This window comes from Pelophylax lessonae (genome assembly GCF_965119305.1).
Source record: "Pelophylax lessonae genome assembly, chromosome: 3".
NCBI classification, from domain to species: Eukaryota; Metazoa; Chordata; class Amphibia; order Anura; family Ranidae; genus Pelophylax; species Pelophylax lessonae.
In genome coordinates, this window is record NC_138770.1 from 1,094,656 (window position 1) to 1,115,404 (window position 20,749).

At 45.8% G+C, this 20,749-nt stretch overlaps 3 protein-coding genes across 3 annotated transcripts in view; 2 read left to right on the forward strand and 1 right to left on the reverse strand.

Moving 5' to 3' along the window:
• Positions 1-20,749, reverse strand: part of LOC309549119 (uncharacterized protein) — a 2,919,967-nt gene that overhangs the window by 606,633 nt on the left and 2,292,585 nt on the right. The gene's annotated exons all lie outside the window — the stretch shown is intronic.
• The window catches only part of LOC309549117 (uncharacterized protein), a 4,285,597-nt gene that overhangs the window by 495,972 nt on the left and 3,768,876 nt on the right, over positions 1-20,749 (forward strand). The window contains 1 exon segment of the mRNA XM_082249155.1: positions 14,184-14,281. Within this exon segment, the coding sequence (XP_082105281.1) occupies positions 14,184-14,281 (98 nt within the window).
• The window catches only part of LOC309548645 (uncharacterized protein), a gene marked incomplete at its 3' end in the record, with an annotated part of 257,244 nt that overhangs the window by 29,275 nt on the left and 207,220 nt on the right, over positions 1-20,749 (forward strand). The window contains exon 2 of the mRNA XM_082248614.1: positions 13,881-14,012. The remainder of the gene's footprint in view (positions 1-13,880; positions 14,013-20,749) is intronic.

Genomic DNA, 20,749 nt, shown 5'->3' on the forward strand with positions numbered 1-20,749 from the left:
GAAGTAGGAGTTGAAGGTAGAGGAGGGTTGACGTGGACAGGATGATAAGTTGTTAATGACAGTGATAAAATACGTCTGCTTGGCAGTAAGGAGACAGGTATTGTATTTTTGGAGGGCAGATTTATATTGGTTGAAGCCTTTAAAAGACTTAAGGCCCGTACACACGTACCGATCGTCGTCATACAAACGTCGGCGGACGAAAGATCTGCCGATTGTACGCTTGTTAGTATGGTGCCTCCGACAGCTGTCTGCGCACATTCTGCGGACAAGAGTCTTTCTTGCAAACATAAAAATTTTTGTATGCCGACACCAGAACGGACGATTGTTCGCCTGTCAGTACAGAAATCAGCCGACAGACCGCAGATTTGCAAGACTGGGCATGCTCAGAAAAGAAAAAACACAGGGAAAGTTAACCATTACATGACATCACTTCTGCAGTCAGCTGAAGTCGGCGGACAAAATTCTTGTGCTGTCTTTGCACTTTTCAACAGACACCGACAGCCCGGGGAGAAAAGACGAACGTTTGTATGACGACGATCGGTACGTGTGTACGGGCCTTTATTCTTACACCTGAGGCGCTCAAGAGATGTTTTTTGAGACTTCTGGTGTCATCTGCTTGCCACGGTTGTAGGGGTCGGGCCTAAATCTGTCTACTGAGGGGGGCGAGCTCATCCAGGGTGGAGGACAGAGATCTATTGTAGACAGAAGTGGTTAGATTGTGGCAGGACATGGGTGAGATTTTGACATGGATTTGGTCAGTAGCAGGGAAGAGAAGGGTTCAGGTGGGTTAGGTGGCAAAGGTTTCTATAGGTAACTGTTAGGTGGTTGGAGGGAGAGGATGTGAAAATCTGGGAGATTATGAAACTAATATTGTGGTGATCAGAGAGAGAAAAAGGATTGTTGGAGAGCTTGCACCGAGTGCATACGTAGGAGAATACATAGTCAAGGGTGTAGCCATCAGAGTGGAAGCATGAATCTATTGCTTCAGGTCAAAAGAGGAGGTTAGACTGAGAAGTTTAGAAGTAGCAGGAGTGTTAGTTTTAACAGTGATATTGAAGTCACCGAGAATGATTTTGGGAATTTCAGAAGAGAGAAAGTAGGGTAGCCAGTCATCAAGAAAGGTTGATAAGAGTCCAGGAGGCAGATAGATCACAGCACTTCTAAAAGATACTGGGGAAAATCGATTAATACAATGTGCCTCAAATGAGGAGATTGACAGAGAGGCAGGTGGGTGAAATACCTGAAAGATACTATGTAGGGTTAGAAGGATTCCCACTCCACCTCCCTTACATCCACAGGGTCTGGGGAAGTGAGTCCAGTGAAGTCCATCATGGGAGAGGGAAGCAGGAGCAGCAGTGTTCATTAACCACTTTAGGACCGCGCGCGGTAATACTACTGCGGCAGTGCGGCACGATACCGCTCAGCCACGTAGTATTAACGTCATGCGCGATCGCGGCTCCAGAGCGCGCTCCCGCGGGTCCCGATACCGATGACATTCGGTAGGGAACCGATCAATCACCAGATACTGACCAATGATTTTTGGTCAGTGTCTGTAGATCGGTCCCCACCAATGGCAATCTGTCCCCTGTCTGTGTAATGTAAACACAGACAGGGGAAGTGATGTCACTGTCCCTCCTGAAGTCCTTTCGGTTCCAGGAGAGAGACAGAGACACACCAAAAACGTGAGTTTCCACCAACACTACACTGACACACCTCACATAGGCACATTTAACCCCTTCATCACCTCTGATCACCCCCAAACCCCTCACAGTGAACACTATATACAGTGGTATACAGATATTTTACTGATCACTGTATAAGTGTCACTTGTGAGCGTAGTTTGCGCCTGCGTTAGGCCCAAATAGGGTTAGGGTACCCGCCACCTATCCCCTAATAAAGTTTTTACCCCTTGATCAGCCCCAGTTAACCCCTTCACTACCTATTACTCTGTGCACTAAATACAGTATATAGGTAAATACTGATCACTGTATTTAGTGTCACTAGTGACCCTAATTTGCGCTTGCGCTAAGCCCAGACAGGGTTAGGGCACCCGCCACCTATTCCCTAATAAACTTTTAACCGCTTGATCTTCCCCAGTTAACCCCTTCACTCCATATAAAACAGTGCACTAATATATACAGTATATCAGATAACTACTGATCACTGTATTTAGTGTCACTGGTGACCCTAATTTGCGCTTGCGCTAGGCCCGAATAGGTTTAGGCCACCCGCCATCTATCCTCTATAAAGGTTTAACCCCTTGATCTCCCCCAGTTTAACCCCTTCACTTCCCTGTCACAGTGTTCACTATATACAGTGATTACCGATCACTGTATTAGCGTCACGGGTGACACAACTTAGGCTAGCTAGTTAGCGTCAGGGTCCCACTACACCACCGTTACTTAGCGTCAGATAGAGTCAAGTACACTAACACACACACACCACCGTTACTAGTATAGTGTTTGAACAGATCAATATCTGATCTGATCAGAACTATACTAGCGTCCTCATAATTTAGTGTTCCCCAAACGCAGTGTTTGCACAATCAGCACTGATTCCTGCTAGCACCTGCGTTTAGCCCCCCTGCCCAGCCCACCTTACCCAGGCAAGTGTAGTAATCAATAGATTACTGACACTTCCAAAAAACACATCACACAAAACCGCTGCGTTAGCAGAGTCAGGCCTGATCTCTGTTAGCACTAGCAGTTTTTCTTTGTAGCGACCAAATAGTCCTCGACAACCAGATGCTTTTATTACCTAGTAGTCGCACTACTGTACCGGTAAATTTAGTTACTAAAATGACAAAACGTTGGTACAGTGGTGAAGAGGTCTACGAAATGCTGACCGCGGCACGTGAGAGCGATGGGGAAGCCTCCCTGTCAGAATCAGGGTCAGTATACAAACCAGATGACAGCAGCGGCTCCCTGACAGATAGCTCCGACAGAGGGGTCCCTGCTAGGGTCAGGCGTACCCGACCCCATTCTGGAGTTGTTGACTTGCAAGAACTGGAGGTTTCTGGTATGCAGCAGAGTGCCAGTACTAGTGCCGCTCACACTTCTCGTGAACTGGCAAGCACGAGCGGCCTAGTACACCCTGGACCTTCAACCAGCACTGCAGTATCACCTGGTGACGTGGCGAGTCACCTGAGTGCAGTTGAAGCTGGTGCGGTGGCTAGCACGAGTAGTGGCCCGCAGCCACCGCGTATCCGAAGACGGGCTTGTAGAGCCCATAGTGTCCTCCCTGAAGCGCTGGCATATCCTAATTGGCAGCCCACAGATTCCACAGCGCCAGTACTTCCCCCATTCACCGCCCAACCCGGAATCCAAGTGGAAACAGCTGGTTTTAATCCCATAAACTTTTTTGAGCTGTTTTTCACTGAAGATCTTTTCAGATCTATTGTGGACAATCAAATTTGTACGCTCAACAATTCATCGCCGCCAACCCAAATTCACCCCTTGCCAGACCATTCGCCTGGAATCCTATTACGATTCAGGAGTTTAAAACCTATCTGGGCCTTTCCTTCAACACGGGCATTACAAGAAAGAATGAATTGCGGTTATATTGGTCCACTGACCCAATTCATCAAATGTACGTGTTCTCTGCTGTTATGTCCAGGGCTCGATACCAACAAATATTTCGGTTCATGCATTTCAACGACAATGAACTCTGTCGTCCTCGGGGAGACCCTGAATATGATCGGCTCCACAAAATTCGGCCCCTCATAGACCACTTCAATCAGCGGTTCGCAGCCTTGTTTACCCCCCAACAAGATGTCTGCGTTGACGAGTCCCTGATTAAGTTTACTGGTCGCCTTGCTATCAAACAGTACCTCCCCAGCAAGCGTGCCAGATACGGGGTCAAGTTGTATAAGCTTTGTGACAGGGCCACAGGCTATACAGTTAATTTCCGTGTCTATGAGGGAAAAGATAGCACTGTGGAGCCCCCCGACTGCCCAGGCTACATAGGGAGCAGCGGCAAGATAGTTTGGGACTTGGTGTCACCCTTATTCGGAAAGGGGTACCACTTGTACGTGGACAATTTCTATTCAAGCGTGCCACTTTTTAGACACCTCTATCAATTGCAAATTGGCGCTTGTGGCACCGTGCGATCTAATCGCCGGGGCTTCCCCCAACGGCTAGTGAATGCCCCACTGAGCTCGGGGGAGAGAGCCTGCTTGAGGTGCGATGAATTGCTTGCAGTGAAGTGGAGGGACAAACGAAACGTTTACGTGCTGTCCTCCATTCACCCAGACACGGCAGTCCAAATTACTACGGTCACCGGTGTTGTTGTTGAGAAACCCCTCTGTGTCCACGACTATAACCGTAAAATGGGAGCGGTGGACTTCAACGACCAGATGATGGGACCGTACTTAATTGCCCGTAAGGCCAGACGCTGGTACAAAAAAGTGTCTGTATACCTATTTCAATTGGCTGTTTACAACGCTTTTGTCTTATAAAAAGCGTCTGCTGGAACATTATCCTTCTTTCAATTCCAAGAAGAGATAATCAGAGCCCTTCTGTATTCAGCTGGTGCTCCTGCCCAACTTCCCCAACCAGATGCAGTGAGCCGGCTGCATGAGAGGCATTTTCCGAAATACCTCCCGAGTACCCCTACCAAACGATACCCCCAAAAAAGATGCCGTGTCTGCAGCAAGCGCGGATTTAGGCGTGACACCCGGAATTATTGTCCCGACTGTCCTGACCGACCTGGTCTTTGCCACGGTGACTGTTTCCGCCGCTACCACACACTAGTGGATTATTAGCATAGGGTACAGCACGGCACAGTTTAGGGCACATTTACACAGGGTCTCAAAAGATGTTCGATGGCTATCGTCATTTTGAGAGACCCGAACCTGGAACCTGGAACTCGACGTTTGAAGAAAAAAAAAAAAAAATACATAAAAGCCAAAAATAGTTGTCGTCTCAGTCATTTTTTATGTTCTTCTACACTTCCTATGTACTTTTAATGTACTTTGTTTGTTTTTCATTCTTTTGTGACCTGTTTCTCTTGCAGGTACTCGTCGGCTACCACGCATTGATTTCATATATTCTGACACAAACAGTGTTTGCGCTCAGCATACATGGATACCTTTGCTGATAGCAGCTGTGGTGATTTTCTGATTTCAGCACTGCAGTTAAAATCCTATTTTGGTATACGTGGATAGTGCCGTGTATACCCATCATTAAATTCAGTGGGTGGTTGTTTGGGCGGTTAATGATGAGAATCCAAAAACTTTTGTTGTGTCAGTCATTTTATATGTCCTACTCTTCCTAATGTACTTTTTTTAATGTACTTTGTTTGTTTTTTCATTCTTTTGTGACCTGTTTCTCTTGCAGGTACTCGTCGGCTACCACGCATTGATTTTATATATTCTGACACAAACAGCGTTTGCGCTCAGCATATATGGATACCTTTGCTGATAGCAGCTGTGGTGATTTTCTGATTTCAGCACTGCAGTTAAAATCCTATTTTGGTATACGTGGATAGTGTCGTGTATACCCATCATTAAATTCAGTGGGTGGTTGTTTGGGCAGTTAATGATGAGTAATACTACGCATTATTCCTGTGCTGATTTCTGATAGGTTCTCTTTTTTTTCGTTCAGCCCACAGGCTGCATGAAAAAAAAAAAACCTATATGCCAAACAAAGACCAGCAATGTACTGGTACGTTGCTGGACTTTGAGTGGTTGTACCAGGATGATACCTGCAGATTTAGGCATCATCTTGGTATAGTTTTTTACAGCAAGTGGTCGGCTTACATGTAAAAGCAATCCTAGCGGATAATTGGCCGCTAGACTGCTTTTATATGCAGTGGGAGGGGACTCCCCCCCCCCCCCCCCCTCCTGCCGCCTTCCGCTGCCTTCCACGGTTTTTCTCGGGCTCTCCTGTCCCACCGGTTAACCCGAGAGTGCAGCCGGTGGTTCAATTATCTAACCATAGAGCTGATTGGAGATGAGAATGGCTCCAATCATCTCTATGGCCTAAGATGCCGGAGGCTACGAGCATTTCATGACTTCTGTTTCGCCAGAAATAAACAGCGCCATTGGGAAATTGGGAAAGTATTTTATCACACCAATTTTGGTATGGTCAGATGCGTTAAGGTCAGAGGAAAGATCTAGAGTCTAATGGCACTTTTCCACTGCAAGTACCGGCTAGTACCGGCTCGGCTCTACTCGGCCCTGCTTGGCCTGGTTTGCTTTTCCACTGCTGGTACCGCATGGTATAGGGTCGGAACGGTTCGGTACGGTACGGTATAGGTTTGCTTTTCCACTAAAGCAGTACTAAAGTTAAGTGGGTGGGATAACAACGGGGTGGGTGGGATTCTCTGACCAATCAGTGGCTAGTAGTGACTGCATGCAAAGGATTGTGGGATATGGTACCAGTTTGGTACCTGTTGGAACCACAATCGAGTAGGTACTGTTTTTTCAGGGCCGTACCGTACCGTACCGTTCGGTTCCATGCAGTGGAAAAGCAAACCTATACCGTACCGTACCGAACCGTTCCGACCCTATACCATGCGGTACCGCAGTGGAAAAGCACAAAAGCGTGCCGAGCCGGTACGGTTCTATGCAGTGGAAAAGCGCCATAAAAGACCCCAATTTTTTTTAAAAAGAGTACCTGTCACTACAGATTGCTATCATAGAGGAAATTTAAATTCATCGTGATAACAATAAAAATGATTAAAGAAAAAAAAAATGAAAGAAAAGGTGTCAAAATAACATAAGAAAGCAAATTAAAAAAAAAAATCAAGCCCCCCTGTCTCCCCGTGCTTGCGCGCAAATGCGCGCACAAGCGTTGGTCTAGTGTCATATGTAAACCGCAATTTCAGCATGCATGTGAGGCATCGCCGTGAACGCCAGGTCGAGGGCAGTAATTCTTGTGGTAGACCTCCTCTGTAAGTCCAAAGTGGTAACCTGTAAAGACTTTTAAAGGCTTTTAAAACCGTACGTAGTTTGTTGCCGCGGCACGGGCGTGCGCAATTTTTAAAGCATGTCATGTTAGGTGTCTATGAACTCGGCATAAGATCATCTTTTAAATTTTACCAAACAATTTGGAATTATATAGTGTATTTCTGCATTAAAAATAAAAAGCAATCCTAGCGGATAATTGGCCGCTAGACTGCTTTTACATGCAGTGGGAGGGAAATGTGTTTGGAAAATGTGTGCGCAAATACCGTGTAACAAAAAAAATTGCAACATCCACCATTTTGTTCTGTAGGGCCTCTGCTTTAAAAAAATATATAATGTTTGGGGGTTCAAAGTAATTTTCTTGTGAAAAAAAAATATTTTTTCATGTAAACAAAAACTCACAGAAAAGGCTTGGTTTTCAAGTGGTTAGAAGAGTGGGTGATGTGTTGCTAAAATTGAGCATAAAATGCCAGGACTGTTCAAACACCCCCCAAATTACCCCTTTTTGGAAAGTAGACACCCAAAGCTATTTGCTGAGAGGTATATTGAGTCCATGGAGTATTTTATATTTTGCCCTAAGTTTCAGGAAAATGACAATTTGTTTTTTTTTTTTTTTTTTTACACAAAGTTGTCACTAAATAATATATTGCTCACGCATGCCATGGGTATATGTGAAATGACACCCCAAAATACATTCTGCTGCTTCTCCTGAGTACAGGGATACCCCATGTGTGAGACTTTTTGTCAGTCTAGCCGCATACAGGACCCGGAAAACCAATCCGCACCTTCTGGCTTTCTAAGGGCGTAAATTGTTGATCTCACTCCTTACTACCTATCACACTTTTGAAGGCCATGAAATGCCAAAATGGCACAAAACCCCCCCCAAATGACCCCATTTTGCAAAGTAGACACTCCAAGCTATTAGATGAGAGGCATGATGAGTCCATGGAATATGTTATATTTTGCCACAAGTTTCAGGAAAATTATTATATATTTTTTTTTTTTTTTACACAAAGTTGTCAGTAAATGATATAATGCTCACACATGCCATGGGTATATGTGAAATGACACCCCAAAATACATTCTGCTGCTTCTCCTGAGTACAAGGATACCCCATGTGTGAGACTTTTTTGCAGTCTAGCCGCGTACAGGACCCGGAAAACCACTCCCCACCTTCAGGCTTTCTAAGGGCGTAAATTGTTGATCTCACTCCTTACTACCTATCACACTTTTGAAGGCCATGAAATGCCAAAATGGCACAAAACCCCCCCAAATGACCCCATTTTGCAAAGTAGACACTCCAATCTATTTGCTGAGAGGCATGGTGAGTATTTTGCATCTCTCATTTTTTTTTGGAAAATGAAGAAAAAACAGGAAAATGCATTTTTTTTCCTCTTTTTTTCAATTTCCAAAACTTTGTGACAAAAAGTGAGATCTGCAAAACACCCAACATGCCTCTCTGCAAATAGCTTAGGGTGTCTACTTTCCGAAAAGGGGTCATTTGGGGGGGGGGGGGTTGTGCTGTCTTGGCATTTCATGGCCTCCGAAACTGTGATAGGTAGTCAGGAGTGAAATCAACAATTTACGCCCTTGGAAAGCCTGAAAGTGGGGGTTGGCTTTCGAGGACCTGTACTCGGCTAGACTGCAAAAAAGTCTCACACATGTGGTATCCCTGTACTCAGGAGAAGCAGCAGAATGTATTTTGGGGTGTCATTTCACATATACCCATGGCATGTGTGAGCAATATATCATTTAGTGACAACTTTGTGTAAAAAAACAAAAAAAAAAAATAATAATAATATATTTCCCGGAACTTGTGGCAAAATATAAAATATTCCATGGACTCACCATGCCTCTCAGCAAATAGCTTGGGGTGTCTACTTTGCAAAATGGGGTCATTTGGGGGGGTTTTGTGCTATGTTGAAATTTCAGGGCCTCCGAAACTGTGATGGGTAGTCAGGAGTGAAATCAACAATTTACGCCATTAGAAAACCTAAAGATGGAGATTCATTTTCGGGGTCCCGTACACAGCTAGGCTCCCAAAAAGTCTCACACATGGGGTATCCCCATACTGAGGAGAGGCGGCAGAATGTATTTTGGGGTGTCATTCCACATATACCCATGTCATGTGTGAGAAATTTATCTTTTAGTGACAACTTTGTGTTAAAATAAATAAATAAATTGTAATTTTCCCAAAACTTGTGGCAAAATATAAAATATTCCATGGACTCACCATGCCTCTCAGCAAATAGCTTGGGGTGTCTACTTTGCAAAATGGGGTCATTTGGGGGGTTTTGTGCTATCTTGAAATTTCAGGGCCTCCGAAACTGTGATGGGTAGTGAGGAGTAAAATCAAAAATTTACGCCATTAGAAAACCTAAAGATGGAGATTGATTTTCGGGGTCCCGTACACAGCTAGGCTCCCAAAAAGTCTCACATATGTGGTATCCCTGTACTCAGGAGAAGCAGCAGAATATATTTTGGGGTGTAATTACACATATACCCATGGCATGTGTGAGAAATTTATCTTTTAGTGACAACTTTGTGTTAAAAAAAAAAAAATTTTTTTTTATTCATTTTTCAAACACCTGTGACAAAAAAATTAAATATTCAATGAGCTCAACATGCCTCTCAGAACATTCCTTAGGATGTCTACTTTCCAAAAAGTGGTAATTTGGGGGGGTCTTGTACTGCCCTGCCATTTTAGCACTTCATGAATTGAGATAGGCAGTCAGAAATTAAAGCTGCGTAAAATTTCAGTATTTACACCATAGTTTGTAGACGCTATAACTTTTGCGCAAACCAATAAAAATACGCTCATTGAATTTTTTTTTGTCAAAGACATGTAGCTAAATATATTTTGGCCAAAAAAAATGACATAAATTGAGTATATTGGATATTTTTTAAAAGACAAAGTTGAAAATGTCATTTTTTTGCAAAATTTTCGCTCTTTTTTTATTAATATCGCAAAAAATAAAAAGCGCAGAGGTGATCAAATACCACCAAAAGAAAGCTCTGTTTGTGGGAAATAAAGGACGTAAATTTCGTTTGGGTACCACATTGCATGACCGCACAATTGTCAGTTAAAGTCGCACAGTGCCGAAGCACAAAAAGTGGTCTGGACGGAAGACAGCAAAATCCTCCGGTGGTAAAGTGGTTAAGCCAGGTTTCAGTAACAGCAGGTCATGGACAGAAGCTAGTTTGATACAGACAGAGCAAGCGTTCCACAGGGCGCGAGAGAAGGGGAGGCTGATTTTGGTAAAAAGGGTTAGAAACTAAATTGTGTGGATTGCTGCTCTTGCCAGAGGCCATGGGGTGATGGGAGATTTGGGTACAATTAAGCGATGGAGGCCCCGGTTTTGGGGTTTAATCTCTAGGGGTTGGGAGAAGCAGAAGGGGTGAGGAAGGTAATATGGGATTGCATACGGGTTTGGAATTAGCAGGAGTTGGTGAGTGCAGTAATAGGGAGAGGACAGAAGTAAGGGTGATATATATGTGGGGTGGCAAAGAGGGGTGAGGAACAGAGAGATTAAGGAGTGTGGATAAAACTATTAGAAGGATTGATAGAAAGCACATGTTACAGAGAGGAAGAAGAGCGGCGTGGGAAAACAAGGTCACCTGCAGTCAGTTTGGTGCTTTTCAAAGTAGTTTACTGTGTATTCTCGCTGAAGTGCAGAGCCGAAGTGCGCCCACTTAAATAAAGAACCCTATTATAGAAAGACGTGCGCTCTCCAGCCATATATAGTGTGGAAACGTAGATGTACCCCTTCGGGGTCATAGCATTCCCCCACTTAGGGCTCAAACATTTCCTTAATTTTGGTGATATCACCCTTTCCACCAATGACCTTCTCACCTCATCAGTCTATTGTAGAATTACTACATCTATGCTAACAATGTCAGGCTTACCCCTAACGCAGGTGGTCAGTCACTATAGCTGGCTTCTGTGTTCTTCACCTATAGCAGCCTCCTTTCCCATAAGGCAAGCAGGCCTACCAATACTCAGTTGCCCCCAGGACTTAAACACAATGCTATGGTGCCTGGCCATCACACCAGGGCAGGAACGAACTGAGCACAGCAACCAGGTACTTGCATTTGGCAGACAGGCAGAGTGGTTCAACAACAGTCCAGTTACAAGGCAGGCAAGGTTCAGAATAGTCAGGGTCAAATCCATAGTCAAAAGGCAGGCAGAGTTCAGAGAGTAGTCAATATCCGAATTAAGGTCTTCAACAAGAGAATCTAAACAGCAGAGTAGGGCAGACAAACAGAGAGCTTGGAGCACGTGTTACAAACGCAATATCACAAGCATGAGACTGCAGGCTTGGCTGGCTTCAATCAGGTTTGGTCTCCACCCAGAGACTGACCACATCAGTCACTTTGCAGATAGACAGAAAGAAAGAATGAATGCATCACAGCCAAAACCATGATGCTGGAATGAGGAGCAAGAGCACAACTGTCAGGAACCATAAACCGGGCACAGAAAATGCAGTTAAAATCACACCTTTAATGTAATAGCAAAAATAACACAGAACAGGAACATAGTCAAAAACAGAATCCATGGTTTGAAAGCCAGAACGGGTAATCAGACAAGCCGGGATCAGAAATCAGCGTTGTCAGAAGCCAAAAATCAGGATCTGAAATAAAAAGAGACGTCAGCCAGGGCAAGTCATAACAGGAACACAGCAGAGACACGCTGGAGATATTGACCAAGCAAAGGCACGGAGGAAATGAGCAAGGCAGTCTAAATAGCAAAAAGGGGCTGGCTGTAGGCTGGACTAATGAGGCAGGTAATGGTTACCAGGTGAGTCACTGTGGAAACAATGAATGGCTGCTAATTACCCAACAGCTGAGCAGCCTCTGTGAGTAGAGAGCTTCTATTAATAGCAGAAGCCCAGCCCTGACAACAACACAATCCTGACAAAAGAATTATACTACTTTTATTAGTTGGGGGGGGGGAGTGTTTAGGGAGTATTGGAATATGTATGTGTATATTTTTTATAATTCAAATAAGAAGAAAGAGGAAAAAATGTCATTTGTAGTAAATATCTGGAATTATTTTTCTTTTCATAATGATCCCAGTCTCAGATATTCATCCTAAAATGTGATCAGTAAGTGATCTGTAGTACACGGCGATCACAGGAATATGATGTGTCCTGACAAAGATAACGTTCATCTTTAATTTTAGGAGAGGTGGGATGCACCTGGGAGAAATTATTTTTTGTGCAGGAAACTCACACAGTGCCCCCCACAGCTCCTCCTCTCAATGTCCCTCCAATCAGAGTCAGAGAATCCTATCACACCACACTGACAAAACATCTCCCCCTCCCAATGTCCCCCCAATCAGAGTCAGAATATCCTATGACATGACACTGACCACACAGCTCCTCCTCCCAATGTCCCTCCTATCAGGGTCAGAGAATCCTATGACACAGAGGCGTAACTAGAACCTTCAGGGCCCCAGTGCAAGAAACCATAAAGAGCCCCCATGAGCCCCGGCCAGGGCTCTTCCCACTTATCCCGGGCCTGGAGGGCAGCAGGACCTAGATAGGAGGGGCAGCGGGGGTGACACATAAAGGAACAAATCCCCTCCATTTTCCTCCTGCAGCCACTGAATGCCTATGGGAGGGAGAGGAGGGGAACTTGGCTTTTAGCAGCTGCAGGAGAAAAATGGAGATTTGTTCCTCTATATGCCCCCCCCCTTATCCAGGTGTACAGGGGAAACACATGGGTCGTCGCAATTGCGACCCCTTTATTTACGCCCCTGGGATGAGTGGGGCAGCGGTGGTGGTTGGTTGGGGATGGGATCAGTGGCAGCAGCGGTGGTGGGGGGATGGGATGATTGGCAGCTGTGGTGGAGGGGGGGATGGAATGGGATAAGTGGTGGTGGGATGGGATGAGAGGCAGCAAAGGTGAAGGGGATGGGATGATTGGAAGTGGTGGTGGGATAGAATGGGATGAGTAGCAGCAATGGTGGAGGGGATAGGATGAGTGTCAGGGGTGGTGGGGGGATGAGATGGAATGAGATAAGTGGTGGGGGGGAAGGGATGGGATAAGTGGTGGTGGTGGTGGGGGATGAGTGGAAGAAGTGGCAAGGTGGAGGTTGGAGGGGTGGGTGGAATGGGAAGAGTGGTGGAGGGGGTGGACTCAGTGGCAGCACTGGTGGTGGTGTGGGGAGGGGGGGGGGTCAGTGGCAGCAGTGGTGCTGGTTTGTGTGTGTGGGGGGTGGTGGCAGCAGTGGTGTGGGGGAGGGGGGAATCAGTGGCAGTGCTGATATTGAGGGATGGGATCAGTGTCACTCCCTTGAAGATCACTCGGTCCCTCCTCGTTGCTAGGTCTCAGTATATCTTTGGCTTTCTTCCTTTGTCTCCAGTAACTCTTATCCCATCATGGGGTCTCCTCACACGGTGGAGAGCTCCTCCCCCTTCACTCTACTGGCACAGCCCAGGTCAGCTGATTTTTCTCTTTTCAGTCTCCCGACATTTTATCTTCCTACCATACTGAACTCAATGGACGGGCAGAGAGGATGCGTGGAGCGGGCGGGACTGTGTGCCTGTGAGAGTGCACTATCTCCCAAGCAGCTGCGGGCCCCCCTACAGTGGCGGAACACCAGGGCCCAATCGCAACTGCAACTGCAGCAACCCTGATAATTCCCCCACTACTATGACATGACACTGACCACACAGCTCCTCCTCCTAATGTCCCTCCAATCATAGTCAGTCCAATCATATGACATCACACTGACATCACAGCTCCTCCCTCCAATATCCCTCTATCCGACTCTTTATTTCTGGTGCTCTTAGGATGTGGGCTGAACCCCAGGCCTCCTTACTATCAAAGTAGGGCTGTTGGACCTGCATTGTATGTAATATCAGTAACCTCGGAATGAAGTGGGGTTTAAATAAAAAGAGACCTGACCAGTGAGGTGAGGAGGATTCTGGGAATGTCATTTGATTTTACTATTTGTGTTCAAATCTAGAGTTTTCCTCCTGTGAAGTCTGGAGATCATATGACCATCACATTGCCTCCACCTCCCTCCCTGATAGAATAGAGAAATAAAAAGAAGATTTGAGAAGTCACCAGAGAGATTATTGAGCTGCTGACAGGAGAGGTGAGCGGTGCTGGGAAGGACATCATGGAGAATCAACCGCCCCTCACATCACCGGGTAAGAGGAGACTTTATTGTAAAGGAGAGAGCAGTACGGAGGCTCCACCTAGATCCCCCATCATCTGATAAACACATAGAAACAATGTATTCAGTCAGTGTGTGTGTTTCCTACAGATGGATCCAGTAATGGGAACCCACCAGAGAGATGTCCCCGTCCTCTGTATTCCCGGGATTCCACACAGGAAGGTCACACCATCCCCCACCATCATCAGGTAGATGAGGAACAATCACTGATAGTATCATTAGGATCTGTACATTATCTGCATTGTTACCATTGATGTCATTTTTATTATATATTCAGATTGGAAACCTGAGAGATTCTAAAGTTGAGGTAAAAGAAGAGATAAAAGAGGAGGATGATGAGGATGGGGTGATGGAGAAGTCAGAGTTTCTAAAAGAACACAAAGATCTGTACCAGGACACCATGGAGGAATCATCCAGCTACAGAAACCCACCAGAGAGATGTCCCCGTCCTCTGTATTCCCGGGATTCCACACAGGAAGGTCACACCATCCCTCAATGTTACAAGGTTGGTGGATTGGAGCATCTAGAACATGGACTTCTGGGGAGGATGTGTTTTTTCTTTTTATATTATATCACAATATTAAAGCTTATATCTTCAAGATGATGTTCTCTAATTTTCTTTTAGACTGGAGATCCAATCGATATAGAATTTGAGGTTAAAGCAGAAGAAGAAGAGACGTATGTGAGGGATGATCAGCAGTCTATGGAGGAGGATGGAATAACGGGGACATTTATAGAGGAGGACACTCCTACAGAGATCAGCACAGGTGGGTCATTAACACTAAATACATTCCTCCACCCATACTGCTCACTGATTGGTCCAGAGTAGGGCGGGGACTGGGTGATATCAGCCTGTAATACCCTGGTCACTTTCCTGAGCTGTGTTCCCCGTCCTGTATTCCTGTATTTCTCTCGGATAATCTTCCTTCTCTGTGCTGCAGACACAATTTATGTCTCTAGACTGGATTTATGGAGATTCCGGGGTTCAGCTGGCAGTAAAATGTTGACTTCTCTTCCGTTCACTGACGGACACAGCTCCATGTCTTCTAGACCATTGGGTTTTATGCTCTCTCTCTAGGAGTAGGACTAGGTGGAAACCTTTTTGGTTACGCTGGGGGCAGTCCCAGAGGGTATACCATCACTTCCTGCTGTGGGACTCCAGTTTTTTCTGCCTAGTCAGGAGTAAGGACCTGGCTCTCTGCTGGGATCTGCGGTCCTGGCATTTTTTCCTATTTAAATAGATTTTTTTACTTTTTATTTTTGTTCCTATAAGAACTACAATCAACAGCTGGACTGGGCAACGCACTGGATATCCTAGATCCTTATAGCTTTCCCAATCTAAACTGCAAGCGTGACCCAACTATTAGCTCCGCGCTAGGTTGGCCGCGACATCGCCCCACTGGACGGCGAGTGAAACACTTTGCGAGGTCACATAGCCCTGGTCGTGACAACAGTCCCGATCAGAATTGCAGTGTATCTCAGGCCGCAGCACCCTCATTCCAAGATAATGTGGGGCACTGCTTGGAGTAGCGCCCGCCTGGTGACGGTGGAATTGTTTGGTTCGTCTTGGTCCCTCCCCAGGGATGGTAGGCCCCACCTGTGTCCTCCCCCCCCCCCCCCCATACTTTCCCCCTTCTCCTTAGTGGGGTTCCCCTGTGTAAGTGTCCTCATCTACCCTCTATCCCCTCCCGTGACACCTCGGGTTGGCATGGGTGTTTTTTTTTTACTAAGGGGGCCTAAAAGGGGCTGGGCCGGAGAAGTAGTGGGTGTCGCCACCACCGGGTGTCCTTACCTAGAGTGCTGCAGAGGGGGTCCCTGGGGGGTTCCCTCCTGAGGTCTCTGTGCTTCCCTGGGGTCCAGGGTCCCATGCAGCACTGCAGGGTGCCTTCATTTTGCCGTGGATTCTGTATTCCCGGCTTCGGCAGCTATGTTTTTGTAGTCCATCGGCCATGTTTTTGGTTTCCTCCTTGGTTTCAATGGTGGCCACTTTCCTGTAGTTTGATGCAGTGCTGAGACTGCGGGGGCTTCTAGTGTCAGGTCAGCGTTTCCTCTTCCTAGCAGTGTGGCAGACCATTTTGGCGCTCTCCAGTTCAGGTGATGAGTCTCTGGGGGTATTCCATCCTTCCTCTGCTCTATATGGCACTGCGGGTGCGCTGATTCTTGTGGTGCCACAGCTTTGCACAGGGGGAGGGGCCTCCCGTTTTTTTTTTTGTTTTTTTTTGAGCAGCGCGGTTCCGTTTAACCCTTCTATGGTCATGGAACCAATGGAGCGCGTTTCACCACCCTATCCATTCCTGGAAGCTCCGGGACCCTCTGGGTCCCAGTCTGCCCTGGTGGCTATGATGGCAGCCCTGCAGTCGCTAGTAGCTAAAGTAGATATGGCCCTGCAAAGGAGGCCTGGCAAAAAGCGCCCCCCCCCCGCCTTCACCTATATCCTCTACTTCCTCAGACTCTGAGGTAGATTTGGCCGCTGCGGGCTAGAGTCAGCCCACTGGGTCTGCGTCCACGCAGGCTGAGTGCTCTAATAGTGAGGATGAGTCCTACTCCTCCGCAGCCGCGCATGAAAAAGCTCAAGATCCACCCGTAACTTTGTGGGAGGCTCCAAGAGACCCTGGAATGGTAAGTCCAAATCGGGCACTTTTGGTTCCAGGAGTCCAGGTTGCCGATCGACATCTTGGAAATTGGGGCAAGCAGACTTTGTCTCAATGGACGGATCGTCTGCAGGGACACCCTGTGCAGATACAATCAGACAATGCTACGGCTGTGGCATATATCAACCATCATGTACTCCTGACCCCTGCACTATATACTTTTTGTTGTACATTACGTACTCCTGACCTCTGCACTAGATGACTCCTGACCCTTGCTCTACATACTCTATGTTGTACATTACATACTCCTGAACCCTGCACTATACAATCTATGTTGTATATTACACACTCCTGACCCCTGCACTATATACTCTATGTTGTACGTTACATACTCCTGACCCCTGCAATATATACTGTGTTGCACATTATATACTTCCGACCCCTGCACTATATACTCTGTTGTACATTATGAACTCCTCACCCCTGCACTATATACTCTATGTTGTACATTACATACTCTTGACCTCTGCACTATGTACTCTATGCTGTACATTACATAGTCCTGACCTCTGCACTATATACTCTATGCTGTACATTACATACATTTGACCCCTGCACTATATACTCTATGTTGTACATTACATACTCCTGGCCCCTGCACTATATACTCTAGGTTGTACATTACATACTCCTGGCCCCTGCACTATATACTCTATGTTGTACATTACATACTGCTGACCCCTGCACTATATACTCTATGTTGTACATTACGTGCTCCTGACCCCTGCACTGTATACTCTATGTTGTATATTACATACTCCTGTTCAGTATACTCTATGTTGTACGTTACATACTCCTGACCCCTGTAATATATACTGCACTATATACTCTATGCTGTACATTACATACATTTGACCCCTGCACTATATACTCTATGTTGTACATTACATACTCCCGTCCCTGTACTATATACTCTATGTTGTACATTATGAACTCCTCACCCCCTGCACTATATACTCTGTTGTACATTTCATACTCCTGACCTCTGCACTATATACTCTATGCTGTAAATTACATATTCCTGACCCCTGCACTATATACTCTGTTGTACATTACATACTCCTGACTTCTGCTCTCTCCCCTCTACCCACTGCTATATATACACATAATATGGATTCTCTTTTGTTACTCCCATTTCCTACCAGCTGGACATTTTATATCTGATGATTTGATTGGAGGACAGACTTTTACATGGTGATAATAATGTGATAACATCCTCCAACTTTGGAACCTTAAAACAGAAAGTGATAATGAGGGAGGAGTCAGTAACCCAATGATGGTGGTCTTCAGGATCAGTCCAGTCGTCATCTTGGTTGTTCTCCCCCCATCATCACTCTCTGACCTCTGGTGGGGCTCAGCCCCGCTGTTATTAATGACTAAATCATGGACTAAATAAGGAAGTGCAGGACTTCTTGTGTTGGGAAGATGACAATGAGTGATAGAGGGGGAGGGGACACTCATCCTATAATCCCCTTATCACTGTCACTCCTATAAAAGACAGTTCTCGTTGTTTCCTCACTCTCTGACTAAGGTCCATGAATAAAGAAATGAACTGGTAGGAGATCAGAGGACCCATTTACTAGTTACCTTGAAGGGGGAATTGCAAGATTCTCAGAGACAAAGCTGCCTGATGTGGGCAGAGTCCTAGTTTAGGGGAACCAATCTGCTGATGTCTAGTAATAATCTTTTTTATTTCTATTTTAGTACATGGACGGGAGATGAGGAAAACCTCAGAGGATTGTCTCACTTTGTCTCCAGACTGTAAAGTAGAAGATGAGGACATCACACAGTATAGTCCAGGAGAAAACCCGGCTACCTCAAATGTCCATCCGGCACCACACAATGTAGATGGACCATCGTATTCCTCTTATCCTGAGGAACCTCAGACTGTGAGGGACGGTGCCGGACCATCGTATTTCTCTTATCCTGAGGAACCTCAGACTGTGAGGGACAGTGCTGTCCTTACAACAGATAAGAGGTTCTCCTGTACTGAGTGCGGGAAGTGTTTCCATTTAAAATCCAATCTTAATGTGCATAAAAGATCTCACACTGGTGAGAAGCCGTATTCCTGTCCTGAGTGTGAGAAATGTTTTTCACAGAAGTCATGTCTTTCCACACATCAGAGATTGCACACTGGTGAGAAGCCATATTCTTGCCCTGAGTGTGGGAAATGTTTTTCAGAGAAGTCCAATCTTTCCACACATCAGAGATCGCACACGGGTGAGAAGCCGTATTCCTGTCCTGAGTGTGGGAAATGTTTTTCACAGAAGTCCACTCTTTCCACACATCAGAGATTGCACACTGGTGAGAAGTCGTATTCCTGTCCTGAGTGCGGGAAATGTTTTTCACAGAAGGCCCATCTTTCCATGCATCAGAGAGTGCACACTGGTGAGAAGCCGTATTCCTGTCTTGAGTGCGGGAAATGTTTTTCACATAAGTCATATCTTTCCACACATCAGAGATCGCACACTGATGAGAAGCCGTATTCCTGTCCTGAGTGCGGGAAATGTTTTGCACGGAAGAACCATCTTTACAGACATCAGAGATCGCACACTGGTGAGAAGCCGTATTCCTGTCCGGAGTGCGGGAAATGTTTTGCACACAAGTCCGCTCTTTACACACATCAGAGATCGCACATCGGTGAGAAGTCGTATTCCTGTCCTAAGTGTGGGAAATGTTTTGCACAGAAGTCCTATCTTTCCACACATCAGAGATCGCACACTGGTGAGAAGCCGTATTCCTGTCCTGAGTGCGGGAAATGTTTTTCACAGAAGTCCTATCTTTCCATACATCAGAGATTGCACACCGGGGAAAAGCCGTTTTCCTGTCCTGAGTGCGGGAAATGTTTTGCACACAAGTCCCATTTTTACAGACATCAGAGATCTCACACGGGTGAGAAGCTGTATTCCTGATCTGAGTGAGGGAAATGTTCCTCACTGATGTCCTGTCTTCCTGTACATCAGGGGTCCCACACAACCCTGGAGGTGTATTAGTGCCTTAAGTGCGGGAAATGTCTTCTATATGAATGTTGCTGGACATGTGGGGAAGAAGCACACCCTGATATACACCTCAGATATACTCCATGGCTGATCTTCATCATGTAAGAAACACTTCATGAGGAGATCAAAGATCACCAAAGACATGGATGAAGTGTTGTCCCGTGTTGGCCATTGATAGCAGGAGAAAAATAAAAATGGAGTCCTTACCTTTCATTGGCTGAGTACATTTTGTGCGGGAAGATTTCACAAACACTTACAGATCTGGTTGTTATAAATGTGTTGATGAAATGTGACCCGCATTCCCCCAGTCATGGTGAATTGGGATTTCCTATAATGGTCAGTTCCATCTAGTGGCCATAATGTGCTTTCCTGACAGATGTCCATGGCAGCATACGTTTGGGTAGCCCCGCCCTCGTTCCTCCCCTAAAAGATCCCCACCCTCCATAAATGTTCAATGGCTGCGTTCCTTTTTTTTCCTCCTCACTTATAGGACCATTTTTGTATGAAGTTTTCCTACCTATTGGAAGTATTGGTGGGCGGGTCTGGTGCTGGGCAGCTGTGCGGATGTCAGGAGCTTCCTTTGGTATCCAGAAGTCTTCCAGGATGTCCTGAGTGGTCATTGAGTCCCCAGCTATCAGCGGGGTGGTGTTATGGCACACATATGTAGAGGATCCATGCCTGGAGAGTGGGCCCTGCCATCGGTGGCCATTTGCTTTGGCTGGGAGCCCAGCGGTTAGCGGGTGGCCATTAAGTGTTAGACACATGAAATTCGTTTCGGTGCGAATACAAATTCTGACAAATTTTTGGTTATTCCTAGATCCGGATGTATCCAAATCTACAAATGAAATTGTAATGAATTTAGTTGAAATCTGTTAAAATTTGTTTTGTTTATTCATTTTCTAACGAATTCCAACTTTTCAGAACGATTCGAATTTGGATCAGTCAAAAAAAAATGATCGACCAATGCAAATTCTGTGTGAAGAAATAGCTGGTTGTTAAGCAGCAG